Source organism: Schistocerca piceifrons, chromosome 9 (assembly GCF_021461385.2).
Source record: "Schistocerca piceifrons isolate TAMUIC-IGC-003096 chromosome 9, iqSchPice1.1, whole genome shotgun sequence".
NCBI lineage: Eukaryota > Metazoa > Arthropoda > Insecta > Orthoptera > Acrididae > Schistocerca > Schistocerca piceifrons.
Genome location: NC_060146.1, coordinates 132,286,292 through 132,307,034, shown reverse-complemented (window position 1 = coordinate 132,307,034; position 20,743 = coordinate 132,286,292). Strand labels below are relative to the sequence as shown.

The 20,743-nt window shown below is 40.9% G+C and overlaps 1 protein-coding gene across 1 annotated transcript in view; it reads left to right on the top strand.

Annotated features, from left to right (window-relative positions):
* Nucleotides 1–20,743, top strand: part of LOC124717272 (nuclear RNA export factor 1-like) — a 158,419-nt gene that overhangs the window by 102,756 nt on the left and 34,920 nt on the right. The window contains exons 12-13 of the mRNA XM_047244085.1: nt 326–494; nt 6,889–7,062. Coding sequence (XP_047100041.1) covers nt 326–494; nt 6,889–7,062 — 343 coding nt within the window. The remainder of the gene's footprint in view (nt 1–325; nt 495–6,888; nt 7,063–20,743) is intronic.

Here is a 20,743-nt window from a genome sequence, read left to right as displayed (position 1 = left end):
TTTGCTGTACGGTCAGTACCATAAAACCAGTTTATATTGAAGGGCACTGTGATCACATAGTGAAATGCTTTCGGTAGGCCACAGAAAATACCAAACAGTGTTATTTAAATTTGTAAAACTTGGTGAGTGAACATGTAAATGGCATTCACAGTTGAGCAACAGTCCTGAAATCCAAACTGTGATTTACAATGATATTATTATTACTCAAGTAGCATACTGTTCTGGAGCACATCACTGTCTCAGAGATTCTGCAAAATGGTGGCAGGATAATACGGCATGTTTTACCTTTGTTATAACTGTCACTCATTTTCTCCTCTTTTTGTAGGTTGAGCTCCTACATAGCAGGGCACAGTAACCTCTTCTACTCATCTGACAGGCTGAAGTCAAACGCTGCATTGTGCCATGGTGAGGAGAAGGTCCTCGCAAAACTTCAGAAGCTGCCACAGACTCGACACGATGCGTATTCCTTCACTGTGGATCTACTACAACATTCCGTGAGTAGAAAACCTTTACCACTGCTGTATTATCCTTTCTTTACCAATTTATCATTTGTGAGTATCTTTTGTACTTAGTCATTGTAATTCTGAGGGCTGATGCAAATAAAGTGTAGAGAAAACCATTATTGCTTAATGGTGAAAGAGATACATTCTATTCTTTTCTCCTCCTCCTCCTTTGTCTGACTCAAGGGCAGATAACTTTAGAGTGATCTGTTTAACTTTTGTCGTTAATAGGTTGCATTGTAAGGCCTCTGATTAAGAACTAGATAATAACTGGAACTGTGTTCTACATCTTTGTCAACGATCTCTTGGTTGTCAAATAGGACAGTGCTCACAGCAGTCGTAAGATATTGTCTGCCTTAAGCAAAAGGCATAAGATGATACTATATAAAGAACAATAACTTCATACATATGGAAAGAAAGCTGTTAAAAATGAACTCGGTGACAATATTTGAACAGATACAGTGAACTATTATGAATTTTTTTTAAGCTTCTGGAAATGTTTTGTTTTTTTAATAATAGACAACAAAACTGTTTCGGTTCTTCAACTTGTTTTTTCCTTTCTTCTTTTGCACTTTGTTGGCTGTGAAACTGCCTACAGATATTTCTTATAATTAATTTTGCTCCACCTCACCAGTGCTTGAAAATGGCCCTGTAGTGGTGCTGAAGTGCAGTGATCTGCCCCATATTCAAAAGACAGAATGTTTGTCCCTTTGTGAGATTCTGTGTGTGTCTACCCTATGAGCATGTGATGGCAGATCCAGATAGATGTGTGCATTAAAATACACAAAGGAGAAATATTCGGGGGAGCTATGTGTTGAAATTTTTAAGAGCTAAATTAAGCTGCAGATATGGGCTGAATATACTCACTCCGTGTGTAGACTGGAAATAGCTGGAGAGACCTTTCTGATAAATAGAAATGTGGTGACGTCAGGTCAAATTTCAGTATTAGAAAGCCCCATGTGGAAGTATTTGTATGGAGTGTAGCTTTATGTGGAAGCAAAAGGTAGACAATAATTGAAATAGAAGGTTTAGAAATCTGCTTTCACATAAGAGTGCTGAAGTTTAGATGGGTGGATTAGAGAATTAATGAAAGGACATTTGAGTAGGAGAGAGAGATAGAGAGAGAGAGCTAGCTTTATGATGCAATATGGTTAAAGAAAGAAATATGTTGATAGGACACCTATTGCACTATCAAAGATAATTTGGTAATAGAGGAGAATGTGTAAGCATGAAGGTGTTGTGGAGGTGGGGTGGGGATATATATGGAGACCAACACTTGAATACAAAACAACTGGCTCAAATTAATGTAGGTTGCAATAGATGTTAACACCTGCACATGATACACTCATGAGGAAAGCTGTATCAGGCTGGTCTTCAGACTGAAGACTATGACAAATGTAAGGGCACTGTGCAGAATATTAGTCACTCCCTTAAAAAAGTGCCTCGGTCACTTCGGAATTGCTGTAAATGGCGAAAACTGGTGCCAGGCATTCGTTTTGTTCACATGCTGATGTAAGTCCTGGCAGAGGAGTGATATGTATGCACCAGTCAATTGAGTGGAAACAGCAAAGTAAAGTGTTTTTACGTAGCAGTGTGAAAGAACAGGCATTACCTTGTTTGGATGTGCACGAGACCACATTGTGAATGATGATGTCCGATTTTTTTGTCGTGTCTACAAGGAATGGTGTACCACTCGCAGCCACGTGAAATGAAATAAGAAATGTGGTCATAGAAAGATCTTAACTGACAGGACCAGAAAGAAGTGTCACACTTTGACAATGAAATTCAGTTCAGACCAGAGAGGAATTTCTGCAGTTAGCAGTTGAATGTCAACTAGTTTCTGAGTAAACGTTATGAAGGGAACTGCGTACAATGGATGTTTGGAATATTGTGCTTTGCAAAAGGCCGTTGCTCACAGTGGTACCTGAAGCTGCCTGTCTTCGATGGGCCAAATGACACAGAAACAGTAGATGAGCTGACAGGGGGCACACAGTGTCGTCTTCCGAGTAACGATTTTGACTCTTCTGAAACGATGTGAGGCATCAAGTGCACTGATGGCCCAATGAAGCATTTAACCCTCAGTGTGAGGTTGTAGTCCAGGCTGGCAGTGGTTTGTGATGTTTTGGGGGTGTTTTTTGTAGCAGTACGTGGATCCACTCCTGCAGGTTACAACAGACATGAACCGGGCTGTTTGTTTCAAAACTGTCTGTGATTGCAGTCCTTTCTTCTACACCTTCATAGTGAGTAAGCTGTGGTCACTCGTGTCTTCCAAGACACCTTGACTGGCTCTCTAAATCATGCGATCTTAATCCTGTAGGAAATATCTGTGCCAGTTTGGAAATGCAGGTGATATGTTGGAATCAACATGTCTGCAATCCAGCAGGTCTACGGTATGTAGTCATCAGCAAATGACTTCAGCTTATATGTTGTGCCTGATGAGGCCTGGAGACACTCTTTCTTGCCAAACGGAAGCCATTACCAAGACTATTGGCTGTGTAATATGATATTATGTGATGTCTTGTGGGGATGACAAATTTTTTACCTGGTGGCCTCAAGTCATTGCACTGTTGCAGAACTGATTGTAACTGGTGTGTAGAGGAGAGCTGAGAAAGGGTATTCTACTTGGAGAAATATCGTCGCACCATCTTTGGCCTTCTCTCCACTGATGTTATACTTTGTGGGTACTATAGCCTCCTCTTGGTAACTCAGATGCAGTGGCTTTGTCTGTGGTGAGAGCAACAGTTCAGTCGTATGAATCCTGATCCCATATATGTTCCACTGCAATCTGGGATCCATTTTACACATGATATGGTTATTTTACTTTGCCTTGCATTTTCTGAGTCAAGACCATGCATTACAAAGAGATTATGTAGCTATTAGAGATTAGAAATGGATCGAGTACAAGTCCAATGTTGAGGGTTGCATACATTTGAAATCAGAGAACCACTATTACGTCACTGGTATAACGATTTCCTTCCTCCAATGCCAATGTAATTCTGTGAGTATGACGAGTCTGAAACAGTGGCACTGCAGTCTCATCCTATTTGTCGACTTGTTCACACTTACTGAACCGTGCAGGCGTGTTATGGAGATTCTTTTGGAATTCAAAGGGGAGCCCTAGATGCAAGACAAAGTTCTTTTCCAGGAACACTATTGAGAAAATTTAGAGAACCGGCATTTGAAGCTGACTGCAGAATGATCCTCCTGCTGCCAAAGTACATTTCGCATAAGGACCAAAAAGATAAGATATGAGAATTGAGACTCAAATGTAGTTATATAGATAGTCATTTTTCCCTCGGTCTGTTTGTGAGTGGAACAAGGAAAAAAATTTCTAGTATTAGAATAGGGTATCCTTCCCCACGCACCATACAGTGGCTTGCGAAATATGTATGTAGATGTAGTCGTGACTTAGTCAGGATCAAATTGCCCCAGAGAAGCTGTATTTTGTGAGACTGTGGAGGGTGTAAGATAAAACGTAAATGATGCAGTGTATACAGTTGCAAAGTGCTTCATTAGAAGAGGAGTCATGTCTGGGAAAAGTTCGTTGCTATAGGCAGCACTTCTGATGAAAAACATACAAAGTTGGGCGAATTCAAACAAAATGGTTATATTCTGTTTATTCTGCTTCCACCATGAGAAAACATGCTGGGGATGGACAAAAGAATGGAAACACTGCAACGTATGCATGCTTGAGCAAAAATGGAGATGCTAACCAAGCCTGCAGGTGGCACTGCTGTATTTGACCATGTACAGTAACTCTACTATGTCGTTGCAAGTGTCAGTCGTGGTCATAACAGTGTTCCGTATAATTGTGGGTGTATTATGTCAGAGATAAGTAATTTGAACATGGGCAAGTTGTTGGCACTCCTGTGGTGGGTACTTCTGTTACTGAGGTGGACGAAGTGTCAGTTCTTTCGAGAGGCACCGTATTGGAGATTTATACTTCATACAGGGAAAGTGAAAAACATCCCCCACTAAGTCACAACACGGACAAAAGTGTTTGTCGATCGATCGTGGCAGACAACACTGAAAAGGATTGTGACAAAAAAGTAAGAGGAGGACAGCAGCTGCAAAAGTGACTGCAGAACTGAATGTTGCAATTGCAAACCGTGTCTGCACTAAAACAACATTGAGGGTGCTCCAGAAGCAGGAAATTGTTGGGCAAGTGGGAGTTCTAAAACCACACGGCAGTGGTGCAAATGCCTTTAATGGGAAAAATGTGGTTCTGAAGACATAAAATCTGGACTGTGTAGCAAAGGAAGAATTATACTTCCTAGAGTGTCTTGTTTCACACTGTATCCAAGTTCTGGCTGAGTTTACGTTTTTAAGAGTGAACCATGGTAGCTGTTTAGTGATTTGGGCACCGATATTGTGGTATTCCATGAGCCCCATGGTTATGTTGCAAGGTACCATTGCTGCTTAGGATTATGTGACCATTTTAGCTAACTAGGCCATCGAATGTTGTAATGTTTGCTCCTCAATGGTGATACTGTGTTCCAAGACTGCAGGGCCCCTATTCACACCACTGGAATTGTTCATGATCGGTTTTGTAAGTGCGAGCGGGAATTGTCGAATTTCCCCTGGCCACCACAGTCACCAGATCTCAGTCCTGTACAGCCTTTATGCTCCACTTTGAAGAGACGTTTGTGTGATTGCTATCCACCTCCATCAACCCGAGCTTGCCTTTGTTTTGTAGGAAGCACAGTATAACATTCCCTTGAAAACCATACAGTTGTATTTATCCATTCCGAGATGACTGGAAGCTGTTTTGAATGCCAGTGGGTTTTCTACACTGTAGTAGGCATGATAATATGTTGTGTTTTTGGTGTTTTCATATTTTTTATCCACCCCCTGTATATTATCTGTCATGCAGGAACAGAGCAACATCACTTTTACGTCCCTACCATCCAAATATGTGCTGTTTGTATATTCTTTTGGTCATGGCAACTTGTGTTTATGGACTATAGATATCTGTGTGGCTTGTCATTAATTTTTGTAACTTTTTGAAGACTAAATTTATTTCAATAATTAATCTTGAATCCTGTTTTCCTGTACTGTTGTCACAGAGCTCAGTACTGTGTCAAAAGAGTGTGTATGTTAACGTAATTGTTTGACATTCGCTGAATAGAGATTTTACTTATTCTTTCTTTATGCTAAGCTAAAGAGAGTGTTCAAACTTGTTGGCTTGATCTGACAGCTTCCTTTCCCTTTCTTCCTGAAACTCTTCACGAATATACTGTGTTGTTTCTTGTGTCCATGACTGCTTCCCAATCTTCTTTTATTAGCTTTCTCTGCAAATGCGTGATTTGCAACTAAGATTCCAAAGGCTTTGCATTCTCTGATGATATTTTCTGTGGTGTTCATTTCTCAGAAGACTTGCTTAGCTTCTAACCAGGCAATTTTTACCTTGGTTAAATTTATAGTATTAAGTTGTTTCTTTTTCTAGTGTTGTTTATTCAGCAGATGTGTGACCATAAAAGTTCAAGCACCTTTTGCTTCAGTGAACTTGGCTATTGCCACATATAGGTCTGTAGTTTCTCTTTTAATTCATGTGCCTTTTATATTAATGAGACCATAATTTAACCTGAGAATTTTTCAGTGTTCCTTTCGAATATAATCAATTTTTGAGTGACCTCTTAGAGATGTAGGTTCTAATGCACATAATGCTTCAGGCAAAACAGTTATCTTGTAATGCTGAAGTTTTGCTTTACAGAATATCGCTCAAGTATTATAATGATTCCATGTTACTTTCTATGCTTTCTTAAGTTCAGTGTGTCTTTCTAATTTGGCTATACTGTCAATCCAGATGGTACTGTGTTTTTCTCTGGGGTATTTAAAAAAAAGACACACATGAAATTTTCCCATATTTCATTTGTAGTGGTGATCTGATATTTTGATCTAAATTTTCCATCAGATGAGTGCTATTTTGTGTAATATTAGATGTTAAAATAAATTTACAGTAGTCTTTCAAAACGTTCTTCACGCGCGCGCACACACACACACACACACACACACACACACACACACACACACACACACACAGTGCCCAATAGTTGCGTATGACTTGTGTACGTGCAGTCTTTTCTATGCTGATATAGTCCACTTATACCCAGCTAGTTTTCAATTAAATGGATGAGACAGCGAGTTTGGAGGTGATGTCATAGGACCCACTGGTGAGCCTATAGAACTCATTTCTGATCTTCAGCAGCCATACATTAGTAACACAGGTCTGTATATCTACTCTTGCTTTAACACATATCAGACTATCATGAACTCTTAAAAACTGATTTTTGTTTTTGAGCACAAACTAAGTTTTAGAATGCATCTTATGATTGTAATATGTTGTTGCAATGAACATTTTCTTCTAAATTAAAATTTCTTTTTATAGGACGTAAGTACTATACTGACTGTTACGGGTGTGTTCAAAGAGCAACCTGTGAAAAGGAACATATCGCTTAGACATTTTATGCGTACCTTTGTTCTCGTCCGACGAGCAAATGATGAATACCAGATAGTTAATGACATCATGTATGTTACAAATGCAACAACGGCAGAGGCAGAGGTAAGTTGAGTTATGTTCTGTAATGTCTTTATATTCTAGATTGAATTTGGATATTAAGTGTGCTTTACTACTGAAGGTGTCATCATGTGTATGGTACATAATGCAAATGATGAGACACAGAATGACTGTACAGTGATTCTTCCTTTGGAGTCGTAAAACAGCAAATGTGTATATATGATAAGAGGCAAACTGCTTCAGCAGTTCTACTTTATTCATTCTGATTCCTGATTAATTAAATAATTTTCTTTTTTCATTTGTTCTGTTGTTTTAATCAAATAATTAATTTCTCAATTTATCAAAAATACTTCTATTTATTCCAAACAAACAGGTAACAGTTTACAGCCTGCTGTTCTTTGATGATCACAATCTAGACTCATACTGTTATAACAGCTTTCAGTTTCTATGCCCAGAATGTATGCAACTGTTGTCTTAGAGGTCTGTAGAAGTACATTGGATTGGAGTAATGTGAGGTCCCTCACAGCACTCTGTACAGCACCGTCTGCTAGCTAACTCTATATGCCACACTTAACTCGAGGGATACTTCAAACAAAATATTAAAACATTAAAACAGTGTCAGAATATAAAAAAAATTTTACATATAAAAAAACAGAACTTCTCGATCTACTTGCACATTTATATTCCTTTCAGTTATTATTAAAGTAGACCATACGATTGCCTTAACAAACACTTGCTCATTTATTGATCACCTGGGTACAAAAAGCTTTAATACAGATTAGAAATTTCTTAATATTTACTCCTACTGATTTCTGTACCCAGTTACTACATCGTTTACTGTTTATTCTTCTATCCCCTTTTTAAAGCTGTTCATCACATGAATGGCCATTGTTCTGCTACATGTCTCAGTCTGATTCCAGCAGTTTTCCATACTCTTCTGCACTGGCTCTTCATTTCTGCCACAGAATATAGCATACAGACTGGTTAAATACAAATGTGCCCAGCTGAAAGATTCTGATATTGATACACAGTTTGATGATGGTCACAATTTTCCTCTCTCTCTCTGAGTAATAATTGACTGTCCTGGTGATAAGAAAGGCATACAGGTGCTGAAATATGTACAGTGTAATTGTTATTAACGTTTAAAAACCCCTAAAGCTTGGTACGTGATGCTGAGACATGTGCTCGCTGTAACTAAGTAAAGCTTTTCTTATTTTGTGGTTCTTTTCTTTTGTCCCTTCATTTTGTTTTTGCAGACATAATTTGTAAACAAAATTTAGATCATTTACTGATAATGAGCAATTCAAAATCTTAAACTCAATTACTTGTGATTCTGTAAGGTAGATTTATGTTATACAGTACTACCGTATTTACTCGAATCTAAGCCGCACTTTTTCTCTGGTTTTTGTAATCCAAAAAACCGCCTGCGGCTTAGAATTGAGTGCAAAGCAAGCGGAAGTTTTGAAAAATGTTGGTGGGTGCCGCCACAACTAACTTCTGCCGTCATATATATCTAGCGCTACACAGGCATGCTTTGTAGGCACAAAGATAAATACTGGCACCAAAACCTCTGCATCAGTAAATAAATTAAAAAAAAATGTAAAAGACGAGCTTTTTTCTCTGCCCCGAATTTCGACCACTGCATTTTCACACATTATCCAACGAAGTAAATACAAATTCCATATTATTCATCTTCGAATGTAGTAGCATTTCAATGTACTACGAAAATCCGACTGGCAAGACTGTTTGGGATGTTTGTCAATATGGCCAACTCTACATTCTGAATTTTTTCCTACCTGTGAGAAGAGATGGTTGCTAATAGGAACTTTTATGAATTGTGAATCACATGCAGTATTCTCTTCACCATAAGAATAATATGAATATAAACATTTTGCCATGTATTGTTTCATGTTTGCTGCTATTTGATTTAAATCCTGTCTGCCTAATAAACTACGAAACTGGACTGAGACAACAGCAAACATGGAAGAATATACATATCATGTCATGTGTATATTCATATTATTCTTATGCCTAATAGTGATACAGTCAGAAATGAAGCACGGCAATTGACTAGATTTTTAAATCTAAGATGACTCTAATTTCTGTGCAGAATGTAATGTACTAAAGAGGCGCCTGCAAAGATTTTAAAACGGAGAAAAATTTTTGCTAAACTCTCGTTCAGAACATCTTCTATCATACGCAGTCTATTATTTGGTTCTTGTTGATCAATATCAAAGAAAGCAGCAGTGTAAGTAACAAAAAATAGCAGTCTCTTGCCATTGTTTCGCTAATGAGACAATTCCTCTCTTCTTTTTTTTTAATTGTAAGCGGCCGTAGCGCGCACAAAAGCAAGCCATGCCGCGAGCGGCGACAGGCCGTAAACACGCACATCAGAATGCGACAAACAATACATGACACAGTACAGTAATGCATTTTCAGCTTAGGGTGACGTAAACGCGTATAACAAATAAAACGGCACTTATCAGATCAAAGAAAAATAAGCAATCAATTCAAACCAGATGAAGCACGTGAAAAAGGAAGGGTACCCTTATAAATACGGATGGAGCGCCTGACGCATAGCAATGGCTACCTGGTAAAGCTTAACTGCTAAGCTTACGACTCGAACCAAACTACTGTAGCTGTATCATCATTCATTCGACCTAAATTGTGTCTCATATTACAATGGACCAACTTTGTTTCGATTTGGAGATGCGGCCTAAAACTTTTCTCTTCCCACGAATTTCGAGTCTCAAATTTCAGGTGCGGCTTAGATTCGGGAAATTTTTTTTCCCTTGAATTAGAGTCTCATTTTTCAGGTGCGGCTTAGATTCAAGTGCGGCTTAGATTCGAGTATATACGGTATGCTTTGCAATAAACCAGAGGAGACCACAAGACCAGTATATAAAATAATAAATCTTACCTCGTTGTAAACACTCAACTGTCCATTGTAATGAAAAAATACTGCCTGCGAGGTGCAAGAGATGAACTCTGAGCCCCATACTCCTCACAGCAGAGGACCATAAGCTTAGCAGCTGAAAATAGTTCAGGCCAAGAGATAGCCTACTGTCAGAACTCGTCAGATGGGTTAAAGAGGTGTATTAAATGATTGAAAGACATGTAGAAATTTTAATTCCGTGGAGGTGACGTGCAAGGCTTGCAGAGGCAGATTAGGAACTTAAGGATACAGAGTAGATGTTAATAGCATTTGGCTTATATGTATATATTAATATTTATTAGCAGAGCTAGCATTCTTCTTCTTCTACTACTACTACTACTACTAGTAAATTTTTTGCTAAAGGTGAGCTTTCCCCTGGTACTCCATCTCTTAACTTTTTTCCCCACCATTTTCTGTCCACTTTGTTCTCTGTTGTCTTGGAACTGTTTTGTCTTGGAAACCTTTCCACATCTTAATTTTGTTTTGTCTCCCATTCTTGCTTATTTATGGCAATTTGTCCTAGGTGTTCATACACTTCTATAAGCAAATTACCTTTGCATTTTAATTTTTCAGAATGCTGTACAATATTGTTGGTGTGTGTTCGGACTTGTTCTCCTGATGTGCCCGTAGAACTTTAGTCATCTTTTCGTAATTTGACTTGTAATATACACTGCCTGACAAAAAGGTGAAGCACACAGAAGACATGGTCAGATGTCAATGTAACACACCATTGGCAGGGATGTAAATCATTAGAGTTAGAGTTGCAATTCTTAGTGACAGCTAGAACAGCCACCAGAGTGCATTAATGTTGTTTGTGTTTAGTATATATACCAGGACTGGCACAATATATTATAATGGATATGAGCATCAGATGTTGAGCAAGAACACCATGAACAAAACTCAGATGCCATGTACACATGTGAGAGAATGTTATCACTGACTGACAGTGTTTGTGGACCTCAATTTTGTTGGCTGTTAGAACCGTGCAGTATCCAGATTTGTGGAGCTTTCAGATGTGACAGTGGCTCTTGTCGGTTGCTCGGATACGTGAGATAATGCGTACTCACTGTCAAAATTCCGGTCAACTACATCTGACGCCACAGAGGAGAATCGCAATTTTGTACACCGTGCAATAGTAACACCTTCAGATTTGCATCTACCGTCAAGACAAATAATGGACTCCCTGCAACATTTTGTGCCATCCCACACTTTTGGGTAGAGACTAACAGCAGCTGGACAAGAAATTACTGTTCTACATGTAGACTGCCAGTAAATCTGTAGCACGACTTTGTTTGGAGTGGTGCTGTGACTAGGAAGTGTAGACTGCTGATGACTGTCATCACACTGTGACCTACAATGAATCGTTGTTCTGCACTGTTCCATACGTCCACTGTCGGCAAGTTTGGTGGCGACCTGGCGAGAAGTCCCACTCTTCCAATGTTTTGGAGAGGCACAGCAGTGTTACTCCAGCCATCACGGTGTGCGGAGCCATCGGGTACGACTTCCGACCACTGCCGATAGTGGTCGAGGGGAATCCGATGGCACAGATGTCCTGCATTCCCGTGTCTTACCTCCGTACGACGGTATTGTTGTTTCATTTTTCAGCATCTTATGGGTACTTACCTTTTTTAGTGACAAAGTGTATTTCTGTATCACTTCTCAATTTAAATGTTTCTGCCACTGTTCCATTTCCTAACATCTTCCTCGCAATTTTTCTTTCCTTTTTATTGTTTTTTCATTTTCCTTTATTGATCTTAACGTTAGTGGTTCTGATGCATTTGTGCATTCTAAACACCTTAACGTTTTGTAATGATGATTCTTGCATTTCTAAATGATGATTTTTTTTTATAATAAACAACTTTAGTGAAATGCTAAATCCACCTTTTTCAGAAATTAAAAGTCTTTGATCACAAAATTTTATCTTTTATTTTATAATAAGTTTCAGTCTAGATGACCATATAAAAATTAGTACATGAAACATAAAAAACTTGTAGCCAAGATAGGCACTGACCAGAGATTTAAATACGCAACAAAACTATGATAAATAAACACAAATGACCTCCAAGTGTTGGGGTCACCATCAGTCATTGTCAGTATGCAGATTGTTTGTGTTTGTTTACCAGAATTTTGTTATATTTTTTACATCCTTTGAGGGTACTTATCTCGGTTGCAAGTGTGATAATGTCTGAATACAGTACTAAAGCTGTTCGTTGAAATGGCAGACACTGAAAGTTGTGGGTTAGAGTCTCATCGGGGTGCTCTATTTGTGTTTACATCTTTGTTGAAATGACTGATTGTCATTTTTATTCAGTAAATTGGTATAAGTAAAATTTATTTCTTTTCGGCCATCTTATTTTAATCTCTATATTAACTTTTTATTTGCTCTTTTATATTTTTGACCACTTTTTACAGTTATTACTTCTATTACTTAGCTTGAATTTCGTTTTATAAATAAAACATCATTTTGTTTAAATCTGTGTCTGCATTACTTTGTCCATGGTGTTAGAAGACTTTATGTTTTGAATGTTTGTATGGAGGATTACGATCCAAAACGTATAAGTCTTGTAATGAAAAATAAAATTTTGACAGTATTGCACAGGCAATATAAATAGAATATTTCATCTCTTATTTTTTAATTGCTAGTTCAGGTTTTTAAATGTGTGAATATAATGACAACAGCAATTTAGGAAAAGATAGATTGCTACTTATCATAAAGAAGACACGCTAAGCTGCAGACAGGCACAGTTAAGACACGTACACAGATATTTCGTCCACAGCCTTCACCAGAAAAAGAGAAACAGAGAAACATACACACAGGCAAGCACACATACACATGCCCACCAACTCCTGCAGCTCAGGCCAGAATTCAACTATCACAAGGGATAGCAGCAGCAATCGGGAAGGGGCAGGAATAGTAGTGTCTTATTTACGTTAAGTAGCAATCTGTCTTTTCCTACACTGTTGATATTCTTATGTGGAGTTTCCATTATTAAATATCATGCTAGATCGATAAAAATATTCCAATTGAAAATAAAATGAAAAGAATGAAAAAAGAGTGAGAACAGATAAAAAATTACTATGATGATGATTAAAATGACATGACAAAGGATTAGAAATAAAGTTTCAAATAACTTCCGGGAATTCAGCCAGGTAACACTTTCAGCGACCGCCGATATTTCGGCGGGAGAACACCCCGCCATTTTCAAGGCAAACTGCAACGGACAGGCGACGTACATGCAAATTTAATACCTCGGTTCTCGGACCCAAGCAGGAAAGATAACACACACACACTGAACACTAGTGCCACCAAAGATGACCAAAGTCAGAGCTATCGATAGTGAGATTATGAAGTCGCAGGTGAGGTAGCATTGAGTCTGTCCCTCTGTTTCTTGACAAGGGAGAGAGCCGGATTCCAAACAGAGTTTAAACAGAAACCTCCATCCCTGTTAACAAGGTTGCTCGCTAATTTAATCTCAACTGCCTCCCGAATCACACTGTCCCAATAGCTGGACGTGCATGCCAATATCTCGGTGTTATTATATAACATGGAGTGACCAGTATCCAAGCAATGTTCGGCAATAGCAGATCTATTTGGCTGCTGTAATCGTGTGTGCCGTTTATGCTCAGTACATCTGTCCTCCACGGTCCTGATAGTTTGACCAATATATGCCATGCCGCAGCTACAAGGGACACGATATACACCCGCCTTACGCAGTCCAAGATCATCCTTAACGGAACTCAAAAGTGCTCTAATTTTAGAGGTCGGAAAACACATTTCACATCGTATTTCCGTAAAATACGACCGATCTTATTGGACGTGTTTCCTACGTAAGGCAAGAAGGCTGTAGACTTAGGTGTTGACTCAGAATTATCATCAATCACCTGATGTACAGTTGGTCGATAGCGCAACGCACGTTCAATCTGTCTATCACTGTAACCATTTTGACGAAATGTAACTTCAAGATGGGACAGCTCAGCTGGCAAAGTCTCAGCATCAGAAACGATATGTGCCCTGTGTACCAAGGTACGAAGTACCCCTTCACGCTGAGCCGAATGGTGACAACTACTAGCTTGTAAGTACAAGTCGGTGTGAGTACGTTTCCTGTAGACTGCATGTCCCAATGATCCATCATCCCTCCTCCTAACCAACACGTCGAGAAAGGGAAGGCAACCATCCTTTTCCACCTCCATCGTAAAACGAATGTTCGGGTGGATCGAGTTCAGATGTTCTAGAAAGACATTCAAATTCTCCCTACCATGAGGCCAAACAACGAAGGTATCGTCAACGTATCTATAGAAACAGGCGGGTTTTAAAGGCGCCGACTCCAATGCACGTTCCTCGAAGTCTTCCATAAACAAATTTGCGATCACAGGAGACAACGGACTACCCATCGCAACTCCATCTGTCTGCTCGTAATACTGGTCATTAAATAAAAAATAAGTGGATGTCAACACATGCCTAAAGAGATTAGTTAAATCAGCACCAAACCTGGCTTCAATTAACCGCAACGAATCAGACAGAGGAACACGAGTGAAGAGAGAGACCACATCGAAACTCACTAAAATATCAGAGTCATTCAGCCTCAGTCCCTCCAAACGACGTAAAAAATCAGCTGAGTTCCTGATATGATGTTCACACCGTCCTACTTGTGGACTCAACAGAGATGCAAGATGCTTGGATACACGATATGTCGGGGCGCCGATGTTACTCACTATAGGACGGAAAGGAACCCCTTCCTTATGAACCTTTGGAAGGCCATATAACCTAGGGGGAACCGCACTATAGGTGTTAAGCCTCTTGATTGTGTCCTGCGACAAACCACTTTTCTTCAGGAGGCTGTTGGTCTTTCTCTCAACACTTTTCGTGGGGTCAGCATCGATTCTGCGATACGTTGAATCAGATAGTAAACGTTGCATCTTTTGTACATAATCATGTTTATTTAAAACAACGGTGGCATTGCCCTTGTCAGCAGGTAAAATAACAATACTGGGATCAACCTTGAGAGAGCGTAAAGCAGCCCTCTCTGCTGCTGTTACATTACTCTTGGGTGGACGAGCCCTAGTCAAAACACGGCATGCCTCCCTCCTAACTTCCTCTGCAGCGTCAGGAGGTAGTTTGCAAACTGCCTGTTCAATTGAACTAATAAAATCAACTACCGGCAAATTCTTCGGAGTGGGTGCAAAATTTAATCCTTTCCCTAGCACGGATAAGGTTGCGTCGTCAAAAGATTTCTCTGTGAGATTTATCACAGAACGTCGAGATATAACATCCGACTCCGCGCGATGAAAACGTTCAAACTTTGCCAAATGCCGGGCAGTAACGGAGTTGTACTCCCAGTCAGCTTGGGTCCATGAGGCACCGTCCAACCAATCCCAAGTGAAATCAGACACTTCAGATGCCACCCATTAAATGAAAACGATACAATTCTTTGGAAACAGAATCCAAACGTCGACGAGTAAAACGAATCCTTTCGCGAACAAGAGCCAAGCCAGCACGTTGCTTAATTCGGTTGGCGGCAGGAGAATTAATATGGTGCACAACCTTAGCAAATGTTGGGACATGATTTTCATCACGACACCTCAATAAAAACGACAAAGCACATTGCAGTCTAACTCGACAGCTACGAAGTTTATCCAACTTACGTAAACACCGATACATTTCCTCCCCGTAGAGGTAAACAATGTGAGACCTGAGTTTCTCCTGGCGTATACAACTTTCAAATAACTTCCGGGAATTCAGCCAGGTAACACTTTCAGCGACCGCCGATATTTCGGCGGGAGAACACCCCGCCATTTTCAAGGCAAACTGCAACGGACAGGCGACGTACATGCAAATTTAATACCTCGGTTCTCGGACCCAAGCAGGAAAGATAACACACACACACTGAACACTAGTGCCACCAAAGATGACCAAAGTCAGAGCTATCGATAGTGAGATTATGAAGTCGCAGGTGAGGTAGCATTGAGTCTGTCCCTCTGTTTCTTGACAAGGGAGAGAGCCGGATTCCAAACAGAGTTTAAACAGAAACCTCCATCCCTGTTAACAAGGTTGCTCGCTAATTTAATCTCAACTGCCTCCCGAATCACACTGTCCCAATAGCTGGACGTGCATGCCAATATCTCGGTGTTATTATATAACATGGAGTGACCAGTATCCAAGCAATGTTCGGCAATAGCAGATCTATTTGGCTGCTGTAATCGTGTGTGCCATTTATGCTCAGTACATCTGTCCTCCACGGTCCTGATAGTTTGACCAATATATGCCATGCCGCAGCTACAAGGGACACAATATACACCCGCCTTACGCAGTCCAAGATCATCCTTAACGGAACTCAAAAGTGCTCTAATTTTAGATGGAGGTCGGAAAACACATTTCACATCGTATTTCCGTAAAATACGACCGATCTTATTGGACGTGTTTCCTACGTAAGGCAAGAAGGCTGTAGACTTAGGTGTTGACTCAGAATTATCATCAATCACCTGATGTACAGTTGGTCGATAGCGCAACGCACGTTCAATCTGTCTATCACTGTAACCATTTTGACGAAATGTAACTTCAAGATGGGACAGCTCAGCTGGCAAAGTCTCAGCGTCAGAAACGATATGTGCCCTGTGTACCAAGGTACGAAGTACCCCTTCACGCTGAGCCGAATGGTGACAACTACTAGCTTGTAAGTACAAGTCGGTGTGAGTACGTTTCCTGTAGACTGCATGTCCCAATGATCCATCATCCCTCCTCCTAACCAACACGTCGAGAAAGGGAAGGCAACCATCCTTTTCCACCTCCATCGTAAAACGAATGTTCGGGTGGATCGAGTTCAGATGTTCTAGAAAGACATTCAAATTCTCCCTACCGTGAGGCCAAACAACGAAGGTATCGTCAACGTATCTATAGAAACAGGCGGGTTTTAAAGGCGCCGACTCCAATGCACGTTCCTCGAAGTCTTCCATAAACAAATTTGTGATCACAGGAGACAACGGACTACCCATCGCAACTCCATCTGTCTGCTCGTAATACTGGTCATTAAATAAAAAATAAGTGGATGTCAACACATGCCTAAAGAGATTAGTTAAATCAGCACCAAACCTGGCTTCAATTAACCGCAACGAATCAGACAGAGGAACACGAGTGAAGAGAGAGACCACATCGAAACTCACTAAAATATCAGAGTCATTCAGCCTCAGTCCCTCCAAACGACGTAAAAAATCAGCTGAGTTCCTGATATGATGTTCACACCGTCCTACTTGTGGACTCAACAGAGATGCAAGATGCTTGGATACACGATATGTCGGGGCGCCGATGTTACTCACTATAGGACGGAAAGGAACCCCTTCCTTATGAACCTTTGGAAGGCCATATAACCTAGGGGGAACCGCACTATAGGTGTTAAGCCTCTTGATTGTGTCCTGCGACAAACCACTTTTCTTCAGGAGGCTGTTGGTCTTTCTCTCAACACTTTTCGTGGGGTCAGCATCGATTCTGCGATACGTTGAATCAGATAGTAAACGTTGCATCTTTTGTACATAATCATGTTTATTTAAAACAACGGTGGCATTGCCCTTGTCAGCAGGTAAAATAACAATACTGGGATCAACCTTGAGAGAGCGTAAAGCAGCCCTCTCTGCTGCTGTTACATTACTCTTGGGTGGACGAGCCCTAGTCAAAACACGGCATGCCTCCCTCCTAACTTCCTCTGCAGCGTCAGGAGGTAGTTTGCAAACTGCCTGTTCAATTGAACTAATAAAATCAACTACCGGCAAATTCTTCGGAGTGGGTGCAAAATTTAATCCTTTCCCTAGCACGGATAAGGTTGCGTCGTCAAAAGATTTCTCTGTGAGATTTATCACAGAACGTCGAGATATAACATCCGACTCCGCGCGATGAAAACGTTCAAACTTTGCCAAATGCCGGGCAGTAACGGAGTTGTACTCCCAGTCAGCTTGGGTCCATGAGGCACCGTCCAACCAATCCCAAGTGAAATCAGACACTTCAGATGCCACCATTAAATGAAAACGATACAATTCTTTGGAAACAGAATCCAAACGTCGACGAGTAAAACGAATCCTTTCGCGAACAAGAGCCAAGCCAGCACGTTGCTTAATTCGGTTGGCGGCAGGAGAATTAATATGGTGCACAACCTTAGCAAATGTTGGGACATGATTTTCATCACGACACCTCAATAAAAACGACAAAGCACATTGCAGTCTAACTCGACAGCTACGAAGTTTATCCAACTTACGTAAACACCGATACATTTCCTCCCCGTAGAGGTAAACAATGTGAGACCTGAGTTTCTCCTGGCGTATACAGCTTTCAAATAACTTCCGGGAATTCAGCCAGGTAACACTTTCAGCGACCGCCGATATTTCGGCGGGAGAACACCCCGCCATTTTCAAGGCAAACTGCAACGGACAGGCGACGTACATGCAAATTTAATACCTCGGTTCTCGGACCCAAGCAGGAAAGATAACACACACACACTGAACACTAGTGCCACCAAAGATGACCAAAGTCAGAGCTATCGATAGTGAGATTATGAAGTCGCAGGTGAGGTAGCATTGAGTCTGTCCCTCTGTTTCTTGACAAGGGAGAGAGCCGGATTCCAAACAGAGTTTAAACAGAAACCTCCATCCCTGTTAACAAGGTTGCTCGCTAATTTAATCTCAACTGCCTCCCGAATCACACTGTCCCAATAGCTGGACGTGCATGCCAATATCACGGTGTTATTATATAACATGGAGTGACCAGTATCCAAGCAATGTTCGGCAATAGCAGATCTATTTGGCTGCTGTAATCGTGTGTGCCGTTTATGCTCAGTACATCTGTCCTCCACGGTCCTGATAGTTTGACCAATATATGCCATGCCGCAGCTACAAGGGACACGATATACACCCGCCTTACGCAGTCCAAGATCATCCTTAACGGAACTCAAAAGTGCTCTAATTTTAGATGGAGGTCGGAAAACACATTTCACATCGTATTTCCGTAAAATACGACCGATCTTATTGGACGTGTTTCCTACGTAAGGCAAGAAGGCTGTAGACTTAGGTGTTGACTCAGAATTATCATCAATCACCTGATGTACAGTTGGTCGATAGCGCAACGCACGTTCAATCTGTCTATCACTGTAACCATTTTGACGAAATGTAACTTCAAGATGGGACAGCTCAGCTGGCAAAGTCTCAGCGTCAGAAACGATATGTGCCCTGTGTACCAAGGTACGAAGTACCCCTTCACGCTGAGCCGAATGGTGACAACTACTAGCTTGTAAGTACAAGTCGGTGTGAGTACGTTTCCTGTAGACTGCATGTCCCAATGATCCATCATCCCTCCTCCTAACCAACACGTCGAGAAAGGGAAGGCAACCATCCTTTTCCACCTCCATCGTAAAACGAATGTTCGGGTGGATCGAGTTCAGATGTTCTAGAAAGACATTCAAATTCTCCCTACCGTGAGGCCAAACAACGAAGGTATCGTCAACGTATCTATAGAAACAGGCGGGTTTTAAAGGCGCCGACTCCAATGCACGTTCCTCGAAGTCTTCCATAAACAAATTTGCGATCACAGGAGACAACGGACTACCCATCGCAACTCCATCTGTCTGCTCGTAATACTGGTCATTAAATAAAAAATAAGTGGATGTCAACACATGCCTAAAGAGATTAGTTAAATCAGCACCAAACCTGGCTTCAATTAACCGCAACGAATCAGACAGAGGAACACGAGTGAAGAGAGAGACCACATCGAAACTCACTAAAATATCAGAGTCATTCAGCCTCAGTCCCTCCAAACGACGTAAAAAATCAGCTGAGTTCCTGATATGATGTTCACACCGTCCTACTTGTGGACTCAACAGAGATGCAAGATGCTTGGATACACGATATGTCGGGGCGCCGATGTTACTCACTATAGGACGGAAAGGAACCCCTTCCTTATGAACCTTTGGAAGGCCATATAACCTAGGGGGAACCGCACTATAGGTGTTAAGCCTCTTGATTGTGTCCTGCGACAAACCACTTTTCTTCAGGAGGCTGTTGGTCTTTCTCTCAACACTTTTCGTGGGGTCAGCATCGATTCTGCGATACGTTGAATCAGATAGTAAACGTTGCATCTTTTGTACATAATCATGTTTATTTAAAACAACGGTGGCATTGCCCTTGTCAGCAGGTAAAATAACAATACTGGGATCAACCTTGAGAGAGCGTAAAGCAGCCCTCTCTGCTGCTGTTACATTACTCTTGGGTGGACGAGCCCTAGTCAAAACACGGCATGCCTCCCTCCTAACTTCCTCTGCAGCGTCAGGAGGTAGTTTGCAAACTGCCTGTTCAATTGAACTAATAAAATCAACTACCGGCAAATTCTTCGGAGTGGGTGCAAAATTTAATCCTTGCCCTAGCACGGATAAGGTTGCGTCGTCAAAAGATTTCTCTGTGAGATTTATCACAGAACGTCGAGATCTAACATCCGACTCCGCGCGATGAAAACGTTCAAACTTTGCCAAATGCCGGGCAGTAACGGAGTTGTACTCCCAGTCAGCTTGGGTCCATGAGGCACCGTCCAACCAATCCCAAGTGAAATCAGACACTTCAGATGCCACCATTAAATGAAAACGATACAATTCTTTGGAAACAGAATCCAAACGTCGACGAGTAAAACGAATCCTTTCGCGAACAAGAGCCAAGCCAGCACGTTGCTTAATTCGGTTGGCGGCAGGAGAATTAATATGGTGCACAACCTTAGCAAATGTTGGGACATGATTTTCATCACGACACCTCAATAAAAACGACAAA